This window comes from Neodiprion virginianus, chromosome 5, assembly GCF_021901495.1.
Source record: "Neodiprion virginianus isolate iyNeoVirg1 chromosome 5, iyNeoVirg1.1, whole genome shotgun sequence".
Lineage (NCBI taxonomy): Eukaryota > Metazoa > Arthropoda > Insecta > Hymenoptera > Diprionidae > Neodiprion > Neodiprion virginianus.
In genome coordinates this window covers 27,160,944-27,177,737 of record NC_060881.1, presented here as the reverse complement: position 1 = coordinate 27,177,737, position 16,794 = coordinate 27,160,944, and the positions used below count along the sequence as shown (strand labels likewise).

At 33.9% G+C, this 16,794-nt stretch overlaps 3 protein-coding genes and 1 long non-coding RNA gene across 14 annotated transcripts; 2 read left to right on the top strand and 2 right to left on the bottom strand.

Moving 5' to 3' along the window:
- Positions 1-2,647: 2,647 nt before the first annotated feature.
- LOC124305768 (uncharacterized) lies at positions 2,648-10,086 on the top strand. Of its 3 annotated transcripts, XM_046765536.1 has the most exons (4): positions 2,648-3,199; positions 3,270-3,352; positions 3,517-3,732; positions 9,956-10,086. In XM_046765536.1, exons 1-4 carry the CDS (start codon positions 2,663-2,665, stop codon positions 9,963-9,965), a joined length of 846 nt encoding a protein of 281 aa, XP_046621492.1. In that variant the 5' UTR covers positions 2,648-2,662; the 3' UTR covers positions 9,966-10,086. The 3 variants fall into 3 exon arrangements, with proteins under 3 accessions (XP_046621492.1, XP_046621491.1, XP_046621493.1); XM_046765535.1 differs by lacking the exon at positions 9,956-10,086 and having other exon boundaries at positions 3,517-4,610; XM_046765537.1 differs by lacking the exons at positions 3,517-3,732; positions 9,956-10,086 and adding an exon at positions 3,949-4,610 and having other exon boundaries at positions 2,649-3,199.
- Positions 3,924-5,188, bottom strand: LOC124305772 (uncharacterized). The gene is made up of 3 exons (XR_006908447.1): positions 5,127-5,188; positions 4,831-4,964; positions 3,924-4,017 (listed from the first exon to the last, which is right to left on the bottom strand). It is a non-coding gene; the product is annotated as an uncharacterized LOC124305772 (long non-coding RNA).
- LOC124305769 (uncharacterized) lies at positions 5,733-9,165 on the top strand. Of its 9 annotated transcripts, none has more exons than XM_046765541.1 (5): positions 5,738-5,937; positions 7,156-7,280; positions 7,470-8,030; positions 8,101-8,183; positions 8,353-9,165. In XM_046765541.1, exons 3-5 carry the CDS (start codon positions 7,494-7,496, stop codon positions 8,426-8,428), a joined length of 696 nt encoding a protein of 231 aa, XP_046621497.1. In that variant the 5' UTR covers positions 5,738-5,937; positions 7,156-7,280; positions 7,470-7,493; the 3' UTR covers positions 8,429-9,165. The 9 variants fall into 9 exon arrangements, 8 of the variants coding, with proteins under 8 accessions (XP_046621499.1, XP_046621497.1, XP_046621496.1 ...); XM_046765540.1 differs by lacking the exon at positions 5,738-5,937 and adding an exon at positions 5,945-6,096; XM_046765539.1 differs by lacking the exon at positions 5,738-5,937 and adding an exon at positions 5,945-6,280.
- A 37-nt stretch (positions 10,087-10,123) lies between the features above and the next one.
- Positions 10,124-15,830, bottom strand: LOC124305765 (apoptotic protease-activating factor 1-like). Its single transcript, XM_046765527.1, has 12 exons — positions 15,810-15,830; positions 15,309-15,446; positions 14,835-15,131; positions 14,446-14,684; positions 14,174-14,303; positions 13,008-14,081; positions 12,736-12,785; positions 12,131-12,593; positions 11,978-12,060; positions 11,486-11,813; positions 10,965-11,351; positions 10,124-10,781 (listed from the first exon to the last, which is right to left on the bottom strand). The coding sequence occupies exons 2-12, from the start codon at positions 15,444-15,446 to the stop codon at positions 10,125-10,127; spliced, it is 3,846 nt and encodes a 1,281-aa protein (XP_046621483.1). The 5' UTR covers positions 15,810-15,830; the 3' UTR covers position 10,124.
- Between the last annotated feature and the right edge of the window lie 964 nt (positions 15,831-16,794).

Sequence of the window (16,794 nt, the reverse complement as noted above, 5' to 3'; positions counted from 1 at the left end):
AACCATTACTTCTTTGTTACGTAAAAGTTCGTCAAATTACTCACGAGGCTCTCGAACGATGCACATACTCAATCGTAGGTAGATCTAGATGATGTGTCATTTGAAATAATCGTCTTGTGAAAATCTTTCCAAAAGAATTAGTCCTGTTTTATTTTTTCAAATAGAACATTTGGTTTTTATAACAAAGTACTTATAAGAGGAGAAAAAAAAAGAAATCCACGAAATTCGCAACGTTCGTTTTATGTAAGTCGTTGTAATACGTTAAATACAAACATGTAAAAATTTTCTTAACCATCAGTTATTGCATACGTGTAAAAGTATTTCAATTATCTGGGCAAGAAACAAACATATTAATTACTTTCAAACAGGGATACGTTATTTCATTTCAACATTTTTTATCGTACTATCCACAAGTTACAATCGATTAATCTACTTACATAGTTGAATTTTTCTTCTCAATTATTTAAAAACCATTCGAAAATTGTTTATTTCGCTTTGACATTTAAATTACTCGTATAATAAGGACGTACATAAAATATTTGAATATGAAAAATATAAGGCTAGACAAAACTATATCATTACACTAATTCTCTAAACTACAATTCGATTTTATTACACTATTACACTTGGACTTTTAAAGAATACGATATTACGTTCCAATTTACATTTCGCGAGTGGACGTGGTTGTATGTATCGTATTGACGAATAGAATGGTTATTCGTACGCTAAATACTATAGTTATATCTCTTGGGCAACGCATCAAATACACCGAGAAATTAACATTATTAATAGTATATTGGTAATCAGTTTTTTCCTATCATTGTACATTCCATATCATTCTATTTTGTAAACAATTCTTTCTTTAAAAACGTCATCAGAAATTCCGTTAATACTTTCATGTGTATAATCATAGCTTAACAATTACATTTAATATACTATTTAAATTGGAACAAAAAATCATCGTCCGTATAGTTGCATACGACACACTGAACTATTCAATTGTAGCCTAGCGCAATATCCTGCAAGGTAAATAATACACGTACCGCAAGTGTATATACATACCTATACAAGTATGAGCAATTAACACAATTGCATATACAACTTGAAAATTCGAAATCGAACCATGATATACCTATAAGTAAATCTTTGAATATTTATTAATTCAATTTATACAATTTTTCTTCCAAAAAGATAAAATTTAGGCGTGACGAAAGCATTTTCGGTTAAACAAATTCAAACACATTTACATGGGTATGTTGTTGCTTTAGTTTCAAAAAAGATTGGTTAAAATATGTGAGCGAAAAACATAATAAAAAAAATCAATTATTCTAAGATTGGCTAACTTATGAGAAAAGTCTTTTGTCACGGAAATAAAAACTTACCAATTACCTATCCTTGAAAACCACATCGAGGTCACCGATGGTATTAGTGCAGTGATAATGGATTATATCTAAATTAGATGACATTTTTTAAGCTTATATCTTGTCGATAAGTAAATTATACATATATCGATGGCTCAGCGGAACAACATTGTATCGTAGAATTTTGTTGTACTTTAGATTTGATTTCAATTTTAAGTATATCGAGTTAAAATTCAGATTTTAACATTTCCTAAGGCTGCCCCGCAGCTGCGTGCATGCGATTTGAAATTAAAATTATTGTTGCTGGTTCTTACAAAACGTGATTAAGTTCAGTCATGTGCCAAAAGATATTAAATATTTGAATCGCGCAATTGAGAATAACGATTAATTAATCATCATCAATGAGCAATTGACGAAAATAATCGAGCGTGTTAGATAACAAGTGTAGTAATTAATTATGCTCCACAAATGAGCCATGATGAGGGAAATAAAAGTTAAATCCTAATCGCATTTCCGTGTTGAACAGTATCAATATTTCTTCAGTAGCGAAAAAGCGGAAAAATTTTCGAATGACATTGTTATTAGAGATACGATCGTATAGAACCAAATTTTGAGATACAATGTTTTTGTGCTTACAATCAGCCATCGACGTATGTATTTTTATGTTTTTCATTCGGGCGCGATGTGAAAAAAAAAAATTGATAATCATACTTCTGGTCTATACATGACCTATTTATAGTTATAAATTTATATTTATTTATTTATATATATGTATGTATATATGTATATAAATATATATATGTGTATAATATATATATTATACATATTTATATATGTATGCGTATGTGTGTATATATATATATGTACACATGTATATATCACAATGTTTTTCTTTTCGTTTCATTTACTTTTAATAATCTTACCCTAGACAAGAGCAGTAAAAAAATTATTCAAAATCAAGTGTAAAATACAAGTAAAAAGTATACATTATCCAAAAAGGATTAATTAGGATGTATACAAATAGAGTTTGTAAAGGAAAACTTTATATCAGAAGTACTAAGAATAAAATAAATGCACCACACAATGAGGTAATACAGTATTATATACATAAATCAATGGCTAATGTAATTTGTTCATGAAAAAAAATTGGGAGAAAAAAAATAAACTGAATCTGACTGTTTGACATACGTATCGGCAGTGGTAAAAAGTGATTTGTGATTAAGATTAAAGAGATTATTGAAAATAGTAAGACTATTTCCTTTCTTTCTCTGTTTTAGTTTTAATGAAAAAACTAGAAATGAATGATGCTGTGTATTTTTTATTTTTTTTTTTGTTCAAATGGAACAAGTCTGCTGCTGCATTTTATGCAGTTCAGCAATTCAACGTTAAACTGCATTCTGTTCACGATATCCAGTACGAAACTTCATACCGTAAACCTAGAAACAGGAGCTTTGACTATGTATGACGCTACGCACGGCAATTACGTGACGCAATGTACCCTCTCCTCTGAGATGGTAAAAGTGATATCACTCCTCTCTGTTCCGGGGGTTGCCAATATTATGATTGGTTTGTTGGATAAAAAATTATTCTCCGTCACCTGGAAACTTGACGAAATCACAGGCTATCCTACATATAACGAATTTGCCAAACTTGCCGATGAAACGGTGACATATACTTGCGCAGCTTTGACTCAAGATGGCCGGTACGTCATCACTGCGGACACTGGCTGCTCTGTTACTATTCACAGTCTTCGAAACGGGTATAAAACAATCAAAACGTACAAGAAATCTGTTACTAGCCTTGATACTCAGTGGCTAGAGAATGAACGCTGTCACATGGTAAGTGATTTTATTGCTCAGTACTCGATAGAATTTAGTTCCTTTATTATTTCTCCATTTATTTCAACAGATCTGTGCCGGCAGTCGTGATACACTTGTGCCAATGGTCCACAGGCGGAGATTTGACCCTACGGAGAATCCTGTTTCTCAAAGGTAAAGCATCCCCGTAGTACAAGAAATATGTTAAACTGAAACGTAAATGAAGAAAGATTGATGGCAATTTTTTATTTTTCTTTCAATTTTTCACTTTATTTTTATAAATTTTGTTCATCGGTCTACAAATTAATTTCATCGACATATTGCTTTCCTGCTTTCAGACTGCCCCTGTTTGACGCAATTGTCGAATCAGTTGAGAAAAATATTATTGCTGTAGCGACATCCAATAGAACGGTGCAGATTATTCAAAATGACAATGTTATCGCCGAGGCACCATCGGTTAACGCGAAGATAACTAATATAATGTTTTTCGAGGACAAAAATCGAGTTGCTTATGCAACTGAAGGGGGTCAAATATTCTTGTTTGATTCTAAAAGATTTGAATGATTAAAAAAAATTATAGTAATCACACCGTTACCTCAGAAGCGGTGATTTTATACCAAGTATTATAAATCTGAGGAAATGGGATGCGACATTGTGAATTAAATACAATAAAGTTAATTTAAACCGATGCCCACCGTTGTTAACGGCAGTTGTCATCGATTGTTATGAACTGGTGAGATGTTTATTCATTCCTCTTTGTTCAATAACAGCCAGGTTCCTATCCTTGAAAACCACATCGAGGTCACCGATGGTATTAGTGCAGTGATAATGGATTTTATCTAAATTAGATGACATTTTTTAAGCTTATATCTTGTCGATAAGTGTATTATACATATATCGATGGCTCAGCGGAACAACATTGCATCGTAGAATTTTATTGTAATTTAGATTTGATTTCAATTTTAAGTATATCGAGTTAAAATTCAGATTGTAACATTTCCTAAGGCTGCGCCGCAGCTGCGTGCATGCGATTTGAAATTAAAATTATTGTTGCTGGTTCTTACAAAACGTGATTAAGTTCAGTCATGTGCCAAAAGATATTAAATATTTGAATCGCGCAATTGAGAATAACGATTAATTAATCTTCATCAATGAGCAATTGACGAAAATAATCGAGCGTGTTAGATAACAAGTGTAGTAATTAATTATGCTCCACAAATGAGCCATGATGAAGGAAATAAAAGTTAAATCCTAATCGCATTTCCGTGTTGAACAGTATCAATATTTCTTCAGTAGCGAAAAAGCGGAAAAATTTTCGAATGACATTGTTATTAGAGATACGATCGTATAGAACCAAATTTTGAGATCCAATGTTTTTGTGCTTACAATCAGCCATCGATGTATGTATTTTCATGTGTTTCATTCGGGCGGCGATGTGAAAAAAAAAAAAATTGATACTCGTACTTCTGGTCTATACATAACCTATTTAGAGTTATAAATTTATATTTATTTATTTATGTGTGTGTGTGTGTGTGTGTGTGTGTGTGTGTGTGTGTGTGTGTGTGTGTGTGTGTGTGTGTGTGTGTGTGTGTGTGTGTGTGTGCGCGTGCGTGCGTGTGTGTGTGCGTGTGTAATATGTATATTATACATACTGATGAATAAGAATTCTCGACCTCGTATGTAATCTATTATAGAATCCTGGTGATCGGTCAACTAAGTAAACGTATTTTTAGTTAACGTTTCGACCCGGATATGGGCCCTCCTCAGAACGATTTATTTTTCTCAACTGTCAAGAACAACAAAAAGATTTTTTATAAAATAAATAATAGTACTAGAAGTAATCAGACTTAAATATTGTAGATGTAATACTCTTAGAGCTATTATATATTATTGATTAGTAAGAACCTTTTGATTAATTGAAATAAGAATGTCTCTAAGTGTTATTTACCTTTTTTTTGAATTAAGTAAGTGGACTAAGATGTAGTCGAATTCACAATTACAATTGGTGGAGACAGTGTTCTTTTGAGTGACGGTAGTCAATGTCAATCTTCAAGTTATTTTACATGTGGGAGTTGATAGTTGGAAGTCATTAATTAAAAAGGTTAAAGAACTGTGTTTCTTCACAGTCAGTATGTCATTGTGTTAAAAGGTTTTTAAAGAAGGTCTTTTTAGCAATAAAATTAATTCGCAAATGTCAAAGAAGTGGAGGTAGGCTCTTTATAATTAACTTCCACATGTCTTACGAAAAATTATTGTTGGTTGAACCGATTGAGTCAACAGGTGAATAACGACTGATGGGAGAAAACAAATATAATCCAGAGTGAAGGTGAACCTATTATAAACAATTATACAGAAAAACAATAAATATTTTGTGAGAAAAGTTATGTAGAAAGGACTGTGTAATGGGGACAAAAAAATTTTTTTTGTATGTAGTTAAGGTTAAACAATATTTGTTGTGTGGGCGGAGATTAGAGGTTTGTAAATATTACTTAAATGTTCAACATCTTGTCTAAGATTAACGGAATTGGTGTGACCTACAATGTTGCACATTTCTAGTAATAGTCTTTTATAATAATTGTGTTCTTCACAAAGGATGTTTGTATTGTCGTAATTAAAAGTGTGTTGTTTATCGATACTATGTTTCGTTAGAGCCGTGTGCCGTTCTTCAATCTCATGTACATTGCGTTGATGTTCCCTGATTCTGGTGTTAAGGTGGCGGCCAGTTTGACCTATATAAACTTGGTTGCAATCATTGCAAGGTATTTTATACACAACATTGGATCGTTTGCCCATGGGGATCTTATCTTTTCCCGTATCAAAAACTAGTTGTAAATCTTTTGAATTTTTTCCAACAAACTTGACATTATGTTCGGCGAATAGACGGTTAACTGCGGGAGCAGAGTCAATATTATTGTCAGGTAAGTTGTTGATGTAGGTGCGTCTCTTATTAATATGTTGGTGTAATAGGCCATGAGGATAATCATTCCATCTTAGTATATTGTATATGAGCGACAGGTTTTTTTTCTGGAACTCTGTACCAGCAAGTTTGATGGCTCGGTCAACTAGGTTAATGATGGTGCCTATTTTGTAGGACATTGGATGGTGAGAATTAAAATTCAGATATCTTTGTGACCAGGTTTTTTTGTGGAACCAATTTGTTTTGATATTATTATTGTTGTGTATCAGCAATACATCTAAGAAATTGATGGCGTTATTTTCTTCTGTTTCGATAGTAAATTGTAATCGTGGATGATATCGGTTAAAAGTATTAAGAGTGTGATCTATTTTTTCTTTAGGAACAGCAGTAAGACAACACAACAAATATTGTTTAACCTTAACTGGATACAAAAAAATTTTTTGTCCCCATTACACAGTCCTTTCTACATAAATTTTTTTCACAAAATATTTGCTATTTTTCTGTATAATTGTTTATATTTGGCTCACCTTCACTCTGGATCATATTTGTTTCTCCCATCAGTCGTTATTCACCTGTTGGCCCAATCGGTTCAACTAACAATAATTTTTGGTTAGACATGTGGAACATAGTCATAAAGAGCCTACCTCCACTTCTTGGACACTTGCAAATTAATTTTACTGCTAAAAAGACCTTCTTTAAAAACCTTTTAACACAATGACATACTGACTGTGAAGAAACATAGTTCTTTAATCTTTTTAATTAATGACTTCCAACTATTAACTCCTACGTGTAAAATAACTAGAAGATTGACATTGACTGCCGTCACTCAAAGAACATTGTCTCCACCAATTGTAAATTGTGAATTCGACTACATCTTAGTCCACTTACTTATAAAAAAAGGTAATAACACTTTGGGCCATTCTTTTTTCAATTAATTAAATTGTTCTTACTAACCAATAATATATAATAGCCCTAAGAGTATTAGATCTACAATATTTATTGTCTGATTGTACTTCTAGTATTATTATTTTAAAAAGAATTTTTTTGTTGTTCTTGACAGTTGAATAAATAAATCGCTCTGAGGAGGGCCCATATCCGGGTCGAAACGTTAACTAAAAATACGTTTACTTAGTTGACCGATCACCAAGATTCTGTAATAGATGTGTCATTGCACCATACAATGAGGTAATACAGTATTATATACATAAATCAATGGCTAATGTAATTTGTTCATGAAAAAAAATTGGGAGAAAAAAAATAAACTGAATCTGACTGTTCGAAATACGTATCGGCAGTGGTAAAAAGTAATTTGTGATTAAGATTAAAGAGCTTATTGAAAATAGTAAGACTATTTCCTTTCTTTCTCTGTTTTAGTTTTAATGAAAAAACTAGAAATGAATGATGCTGTGTATTTTTTATTTTTTTTTTTGTTCAAATAGAACAAGTCTGTTGCTGCATTTTATGCAGTTCAGCAATTCAACGTTAAACTGCATTCTGTTCACGATATCCAGTACGAAACTTCATACCGTAAACCTAGAAACAGGAGCTTTGACTATGTATGACGCTACGCACGGCAATTACGTGACGCAATGTACCCTCTCCTCTGAGATGGTAAAAGTGATATCACTCCTCTCTGTTCCGGGGGTTGCCAATATTATGATTGGTTTGTTGGATAAAAAATTATTCTCCGTCACCTGGAAACTTGACGAAATCACAGGCTATCCTACATATAACGAATTTGCCAAACTTGCCGATGAAACGGTGACATATACTTGCGCAGCTTTGACTCAAGATGGCCGGTACGTCATCACTGCGGACACTGGCTGCTCTGTTACTATTCACAGTCTTCGAAACGGGTATAAAACAATCAAAACGTACAAGAAATCTGTTACTAGCCTTGATACTCAGTGGCTAGAGAATGAACGCTGTCACATGGTAAGTGATTTTATTGCTCAGTACTCGATAGAATTTAGTTCCTTTATTATTTCTCCATTTATTTCAACAGATCTGTGCCGGCAGTCGTGATACACTTGTGCCAATGGTCCACAGGTGGAGATTTGACCCTACGGAGAATCCTGTTTCTCAAAGGTAAAGCATCCCCGTAGTACAAGAAATATGTTAAACTGAAACGTAAATGAAGAAAGATTGATGGCAATTTTTTATTTTTCTTTCAATTCTTCACTTTATTTTTATAAATTTTGTTCATCGGTCTACAAATTAATTTATATAATAATGTAATAATATAATGTTTTTTGAGGACAAAAATCGAGTCGCTTATGCAACTGAAGGAGGTCAAATATTCTTGTTTGATTCTAAAAGATTTGAATGATTAAATAAAATTATAGTAATCACACCGTTACCTCAGAAGCGGTGATTTTATACCAAGTATTATAAATCTGAGGAAATGGGATGCGACATTGTGAATTAAATACAATAAAGTTAATTTAAACCGATGCCCACCGTTGTTAACGGCAGTTGTCATCGATTGTTATGAACTGGTGAGATGTTTATTCATTCCTCTTTGTTCAATAACAGCCAGGTTCCTATCCTTGAAAACCACATCGAGGTCACCGATGGTATTAGTGCAGTGATAATGGATTTTATCTAAATTAGATGACATTTTTTAAGCTTATATCTTGTCGATAAGTGAATTATACATATATCGATGGCTCAGCGGAACAACATTGCATCGTAGAATTTTATTGTAATTTAGGTTTGATTTCAATTTTGAGTATATCGAGTTAAAATTCAGATTGTAACATTTCCTAAGGCTGCCCCGCAGCTGCGTGCATGCGATTTGAAATTAAAATTATTGTTGCTGGTTCTTACAAAACGTGATTAAGTTCAGTCATGTGCCAAAAGATATTAAATATTTGAATCGCGCAATTGAGAATAACGATTAATTAATCATCATCAATGAGCAATTGACGAAAATAATCGAGCGTGTTAGATAACAAGTGTAGTAATTAATTATGCTCCACAAATGAGCCATGATGAGGGAAATAAAAGTTAAATCCTAATCGCATTTCCGTGTTGAACAGTATCAATATTTCTTCAGTAGCGAAAAAGCGGAAAATTTTTCGAATGACATTGTTACTAGAGATACGATCGTATAGAACCAAATTTTGAGATACAATGTTTTTGTGCTTACAGTCAGCCATCGATGTATGTATTTTCATGTGTTTCATTCGGGCGGCGATGTGAAAAAAAAAAAATTGATAATCATACTTCTGGTCTATACATAACCTATTTATAGTTATGAATTTATATTTATGTATATATATATATATATATATGTGTGTGTATAATATATATATATTATACATATTTATATGTGTATGCGCATGTGTACATATATATATATGTATATATCACAATGTTTTTCTTTTCGTTTCATTTACTTTTAATAATCTTACCCTAGACAAGAGCAGTAAAAAAATTATTCAAAATCAAGTGTAAAATACAAGTAAAAAGTATACATTATCCAAAAAGGATTAATTAGGATGTGTACAAATAGAGTTTCCAAAGGAAAACTTAGTATCAAAAGTACTAAGAATAAAATAAATGCACCATACAATGAGGTAATACAGTATTATATACATAAATCAATGGCTAATGTAATTTGTTCATGAAAAAAAATTGGGAGAAAAAAATAAACTGAATCTGACTGTTCGAAATACGTATCGGCAGTGGTAAAAAGTAATTTGTGATTAAGATTGAAGAGATTATTGAAAATAGTAAGACTCTTTTCTTTCTTTCTCTGTTTTAGTTTTAATGAAAAAACTAGAAATGAATGATGCTGTGTATTTTTGAATAATTTTTTTTTTTTTTGTATAAAACTGCTAGAGATTAGAAAAAAGATTTGAATGATTAAAAAAAATTATAGTAATCACACCGTTACCTCAGAAGCGGTGATTTTATACCAAGTATTATAAATCTGAGGAAATGGGATGCGACATTGTGAATTAAATACAATAAAGTTAATTTAAACTGATGCCCACCGTTGTTAACGGCAGTTGTCATCGATTGTTATGAAATGGTGTGATGTTTATTCATTCCGTTTTTTTCAATAACAGCTAGGTTATAAATTGAGCCTTCGCCATCAATGGTAATGAACCTTTTAAAGTTTTTTGAAATGCATACATTAGTCGCTAAATTACCGTCAAGTTTAACAACGCTCAACAAACCGGGTGTATCGAAATCTTTTGGCCGTTTATCAGACCAACAGAAGGAAGGAGAGTTGTGACCATTGCCGTTAATCTCATTTGTGTCCTGTTCCGACGAATAAGCTGAAACCGCACTGCCAGTTGAATTTGATACCTCTTCAGTAGCATCATCATGGTTGTTGTTCAAGGATTTATTTTTAGATTCTTGTATAACGCTACTGAATTGAAAACTTTGGCTATTCTTCAAAGGCTCGCGAGGTAAATTGAGATCAGTGGTTACATTCAAATTAGACGAAACCGTCAGGTCTGTGTAGCTTTGACTAATTTGTCGATTAGAACCTGCTATATTATTCTGCGACGAGCTTTCACCAATTCGAGATATGTTCCACCAGGCCATCTCGTTGCTCAAAGAGAGAAGAATCTGTTCGTTGAGGCTCGAAGGTCCCCAATATAGCTGTTTTACAGCTCGACGATGGAGATCTAATAGTTGTATCTCCTTACTAGATTTTCCATCAATTATCTGATTGGGGATATTGAGAATAAAGTATAATTATATATCAGTCTTGTTCCTCTCGCTTTTGAAGATGTTTCAACTTTCGCAGTTTCAACATCTTGTTCAACGCGTATGTAAATTAACAAACTTGTGGTAAAATTAAGGTGAAAAAAAAAAAAACACAAACAATCATATAGTAAAATTGCTTACCATAATTTTACCCCTTTTCATTCCGACAGCGAGTAAAGTTCCGTTGGGTGAAAAATTACAGGCTGTTATTTCATCAGGCAAATTTTGGACGGTATTTTCTTGAAACGCTATAGTGTTACCAACTTTCTTAGGCACCAGTTTGCAAATAGTGAGACATCCCGAGGCGTTGGCTAGTGCTAAATAATTCTCCTCGTCGCTGAGAGAGCAGCAGCTCACTTTACGCATCTTTGTCGGCACGTACTTAACTCGTAGCCGCCATTTCCGGTCCCATAGTTTTGCAACTTCGTTGGCTACGGTTAACACGTGTTTCACGTTTTTTAAATATTTGGAAAATATCACAGATCCGCTATTTTCAATTAATTGGTTATCCTCAGGACCCTCCCAGATCTGAAACTCGGAGAACGGTAAGTTGAAAAACAAAACAGAAAGAAAAACTTAATCAACCGTCTAAACTGAACAGTAAACAACTGAAATAGAAAAAAATAGAAAATATAGAATAGATAAAATGGAAAATCTCGCACCTGCAAATCCGCGGGTCCATTATTGCACACGATTACATTTTTCTCCTCGATTCCGAGTATAGTCATAAATCTCACGGAATACGACAATTGCAATATTTGATCATAATGTTTGTGTTTTAAGTCAAACAAGAATATTTGACCCCCTTCAGTTGCATAAGCAACTCGATTTTTGTCCTCGAAAAACATTATATTAGTTATCTTCGCGTTAACCGATGGTGCCTCGGCGATAACATTGTCATTTTGAATAATCTGCACCGTTCTATTGGATGTCGCTACAGCAATAATATTTTTCTCAACTGATTCGACAATTGCGTCAAACAGGGGCAGTCTGAAAGCAGGAAAGCAATATGTCGATGAAATTAATTTGTAGACCGATGAACAAAATTTATAAAAATAAAGTGAAAAATTGAAAGAAAAATAAAAAATTGCCATCAATCTTTCTTCATTTACGTTTCAGTTTAACATATTTCTTGTACTACGGGGTGGCTTTACCTTTGAGAAACAGGATTCTCCGTAGGGTCAAATCTCCACCTGTGGACCATTGGCACAAGTGTATCACAACTGCCGGCACAGATCTGTTGAAATAAATGGAGAAATAATAAAGGAACTAAATTCTATCGAGTACTGAGCAACAAAATCACTTACCATGTGACAGCGTTCATTCTCTAGCCACTGAGTATCAAGGCTAGTAACAGATTTTTTGTACGTTTTGATTGTTTTATAGCCGTTTCGAAGACTGTGAATAGTAACAGAGCAGCCAGTGTCCGCAGTGATGACGTACCGGCCATCTTGAGTCAAAGCTGCGCAAGTATATGTCACCGTTTCATCGGCAAGTTTGGCAAATTCGGTATATGTAGGATAGCCTGTGATTTCGTCAAGTTTCCAGGTGACGGAGAATAATTTTTTATCCAACAAACCAATCATAATATTGGCAACCCCCGGAACGGAGAGGAGTGATATCACTTTTACCATCTCAGAGGAGAGGGTACATTGCGTCACGTAATTGCCGTGTGTAGCGTCATACATAGTTAAAGCTCCTGTTTCTAGGTTTACGGTATGAAGTTTTGTACTGGATATCGTGAACAGAATGCAGTTTAACGTTGAATTGCTGAAAGCGAAGTTGCAATTATTCGATCGTGCGGCTAGGATGATGCTCATTTTATAAAAATGATACAGAACGTTATGCTCAAAACGTCTGTAACGAATTTAGGATCAATCGTCAAACATTGATATTTTTCATCAAAACTTACCCTGCCATTGAAATTTGATCAATAAAAACTTCGCCGGTCCACTTCCATACCTGAGGAAGGAAAAAAGTTGTTCAAGTATCTATTACGGTCGATATTGTACAACAAGCAATGAACTCTGTTATAAAATTTCAATCATTGACCTCAAATTTCAAACATTGTACGTTTTGACACAGGTTTTAATCATTTTGTTCATGTTTCTCTCTTAATTTAGTACCTAGTGCTTTTCTTGGACAAAATATCAGATTAAGAAATTAATAAAATGGCCAACATACCATGATGTTCCCATTCTTGGTACAGGCAGCAATTTTCTGGCTACTTGAGCAAATAGAAATATCCATAATTTTCTGATCCTTGACTGCGAAAGTAAATTTACTGTGATCCTGGTTGATATCGTTTTCGTACATTGTTTTCCAGTCCTTCTGCCTGGTTCGAGGATTGAGAGTTTTCATGTAAAACTCTCGTTGCTTGCTGAGATCGAATAACTTTGCTGTACCGTCTTCGCTAATAGAGACAAAGTACTCTCCGTTCCTCGGAGTGATAATCTTTCTGATGGGATAATCCCTATTGTTCCCATAAAAAACAACGTGGTGCCCGTCGTGGCAGTTCCACAACACAACTTCTCCCATGTCATTTCCTATGAGGATCACACTAGCTTCGTTAGTAAAAGCGACAGATCGCACCTGCATGTATAATTCATCGCTCAGAGAATTCAAATTCTGATTGTTGTTCTTCAAATGGCTTAAATAGAGGCTGCTCTGTCGCTCATTTGCCAGAGACTCAGCCATGTCTCTGACAAAGCCCGAATATGGGTGTTTCAGGGCCACTTGAACAAGGTCGAGGCAGTTCCGTCTTCGATATTCGGCGAGGGTTGAGGCCTGTTGTACGAGGAATTTCTCAAGATCTGTAACCTTATCCAAGAGCTCTGGAGATTCCTGGGTAATGTGTTTTCTGTACTTTTTTAAATCAATTAGAAGATCACCAGGACCGATATGGTAGATTTTTGCCTCGATGAATTTAAAATTAAGATAAACTTCCGGAAATTTGTTTAGTAACTCTCCCTCTTCCATATGGTGTCCAATATAAGAATAGATGTAATTGTCCTTTGGGAGATTTGACAATTTCCAGTTGCATGCCTCAAAATTTTTATTCACATAAGTCTTATGGAGATTTATTAAGGATTCTGCTGTCAATTTGTCTCGAAGGTGACGCAGCACCAAGTTGTGAACACCGTATATATATGTTTTTAGATGTACATGCCACTGTCTCACGGCCATTGATTTTTTGCAAAATTTAGACATTATCAAATCGACTTCTGGTGGATCCAGATCCCAAAATATTGACAATGTCTGCAAGGAGCATAATTGAGGATGGTAAGATTAGTTAGTTCATTTTTTTAGTTTATTAAAATTGGATATTCTTTTTTTTTTCATTAACAAACCTTTGTTGTGATGTTCACGTCTTCAGGGAATATAGCAAACATTTCATAGTAATGTATTTCGTCTTTGGAAAGCTTATTTATGCACATTTCGAATATCGCTTTCAACTTGTCGAGACTCTCTTGCAAAACGCTGCAATGAATAAGAAATACATGAATGGATAGCGGCTGTTAGTTGCTCAATTTAACGCGAAAAATATTGCAGGGATGTAACGATTTTTTTTCTTTTTTTTAATCAAGACAAAAATTAACACTTGGCTATTCATGATACGTACGCAGATTTCTTCTTCTTCAATGCATCGAGGTAGTAAGACCACGTGTCAGCCCTTTTATCACCTTCGATAAGACTCTCTTTGACATCTTCAAATTGGGCTGAAAACATCGCGATCATAAGAGGCATTCCCTTGCATTCCTCGTGTATCTGGCGAGCCTGTTTGGGCAGCTCCGAGGCATCGACACCGATAGCTTTGGCAAACAAGGCAAGCGATTCTTTCGGGGTGAAGCCCTCGTTCATCTGAAACAAGTTGAGAAAAAGAATTATCAAAACAAAGCTAGACATGACGGCACAAAAAGTAAATAGATAAATAAGAGAAAACTGAAATTACGTTCGAGGCAATAGTAAATTTTTGCATTGTACAAATATTATCAAGGCAGGAAAACTCACCTCAATGATATCGCATTTTTTTCCTCTCAGTATGTCTGTGTCAGTTGTCAAGACAAGAGTCTTGCATCCAAAATCAAATGCTTCGATAATTTCGCGCCGATTAACATCGTCCAGTATTAACAGGGCATGATTATGTTTGGAAAAATGGTGCCTCAGAAAATATTTGAGAGAGTCTTCACTAGTCGGTTCTGTCAACAGATCCAGATTTCTCACTCGGTGAAAAAGCATGTTCAACTGAGTGAGTATGTTCTCTGCGACTGATTGTTCCGATCCAAATTTAATCCAGTACATTTCCTTCTGTCATGGGCAATGAATAAAAGTTGGTTTTTGATTACAGAAAATTTGTTAGCCTTTTTCATATTAAAAACTTAATTGCATTAGGATTGTTTTTTTGTAAATGTCAATTAAAAATTGGTACAAATTTCGTTTATATAATCAAGCGACTGACTAATTAGTTCTCGACAATCGCATTACCTGGAATAAATCAGTAGCAAGATCATCGTCCTGTAAAGTTTCACTGACCAAAGTTGATTTACCATATCCTGGCAGCGCATGGAGAGCCAGGTAATTACTTGGTTTCAACTCTTTCAGCCCTTTGCGCAACTGTTCCATCTGAAAATACATGTCCAATTATTGATGTTGTAGTCCATTGAATTTTTTTTATTGCATATATCAACTTGCAGATTAGAAAATAGAAGTCTAAGAAGGTTACCCAAGTTGATTAGCTTGTAGTTTTTGACCATTCAAATAACAGTAAAATATATTCTGATGATATTGTTTTTTTGTGGTAAAGTTATCGGGGTTTGAAACCTGAGAACTCGAAAATGTCAAAAATATTATGCAATAAATGCCAGTTATTGTAATAGAAAGACTAAATTAGATTGAGACTGGGTACCGGCATTCTTGAATTCATAGTTCAGAAAATAATGAATTTCAATTTTGCATGTACCTAATTTATTTACCATAAGAACTTACCGATTTTATCAACGCCGCATTTGAAAGCACCGGATTAAAGAAAATTCATACAATATAAAACATTACACAGCAATAACATAAAGATCTACAGTAAGTTAAACTAAATTTCAAAGTATTCGAAAAGATAAATGTTGATGAGTTGAGAGATTATAGTCTTTAAAAAAGTATAATGAGATTACTAAAGTGAAAAAATTAATAAACCTTTCTTGTCCTTGACACATTTAGCGATGGAATTGCAGAAAGGTTTTTTTACGAATTTTTTGCTTCCAAAATTGAATGTAATTGAAAAAAAACTTTTCAGGGTGTTATCGGGCATTATCAAATTTTTTTACAGCAAAAAAAAAACAAAATGGCGGTTCCACAGCTGTCTTCCCGGGGCATGTTTTGCTTGCAGGGGTCCGCGGCACGCAGCACCGCTGGTGCACTTTTGAATCTAGAACAAAAAAAAAAAAAAACCATCAATCTAGAGGGTTATAGCTAGAGAATGTCGATCGAATTTTAAAAATTATCAATTTTTGTGGATTTGGCGTACGTTTGAAAAAAAAAATTGATTTTTGACGAAAGAACGGCTAGTTTTTTATTAATAAAAAATCAATAAATAAAGTTATTGAAAATCCCGATCGACATTCTCAAGATAATGTTAATGTTCACATCTGGTCAAAATTTCAAGTAAAAAAAATGAAAATTGTTCGAGTGATGCTGCGTGCCATTTTGAAAAACCGTGTTTCGATAAAAACACGTTGAAAGTTTTGCGAATAGTTTTTTATTGGAAAAAATAAAAAAAAGAAGGTAAAAAAAAATTTTACCGTTAGTCTGCAATCCCAGCACCATACATTTGTCCTTCGACGGCCAAATTTTCGTCTTCTTCGTCTTTCCTGGTGGATTTTTGGGGCGCGCGCACTTTTTGCCGCGTCGCTCAGAGATGTCACCGCATGCGTAATGCGTTTGGCGTCGGCTTCGATGCAGAAATTATACATATAACTGT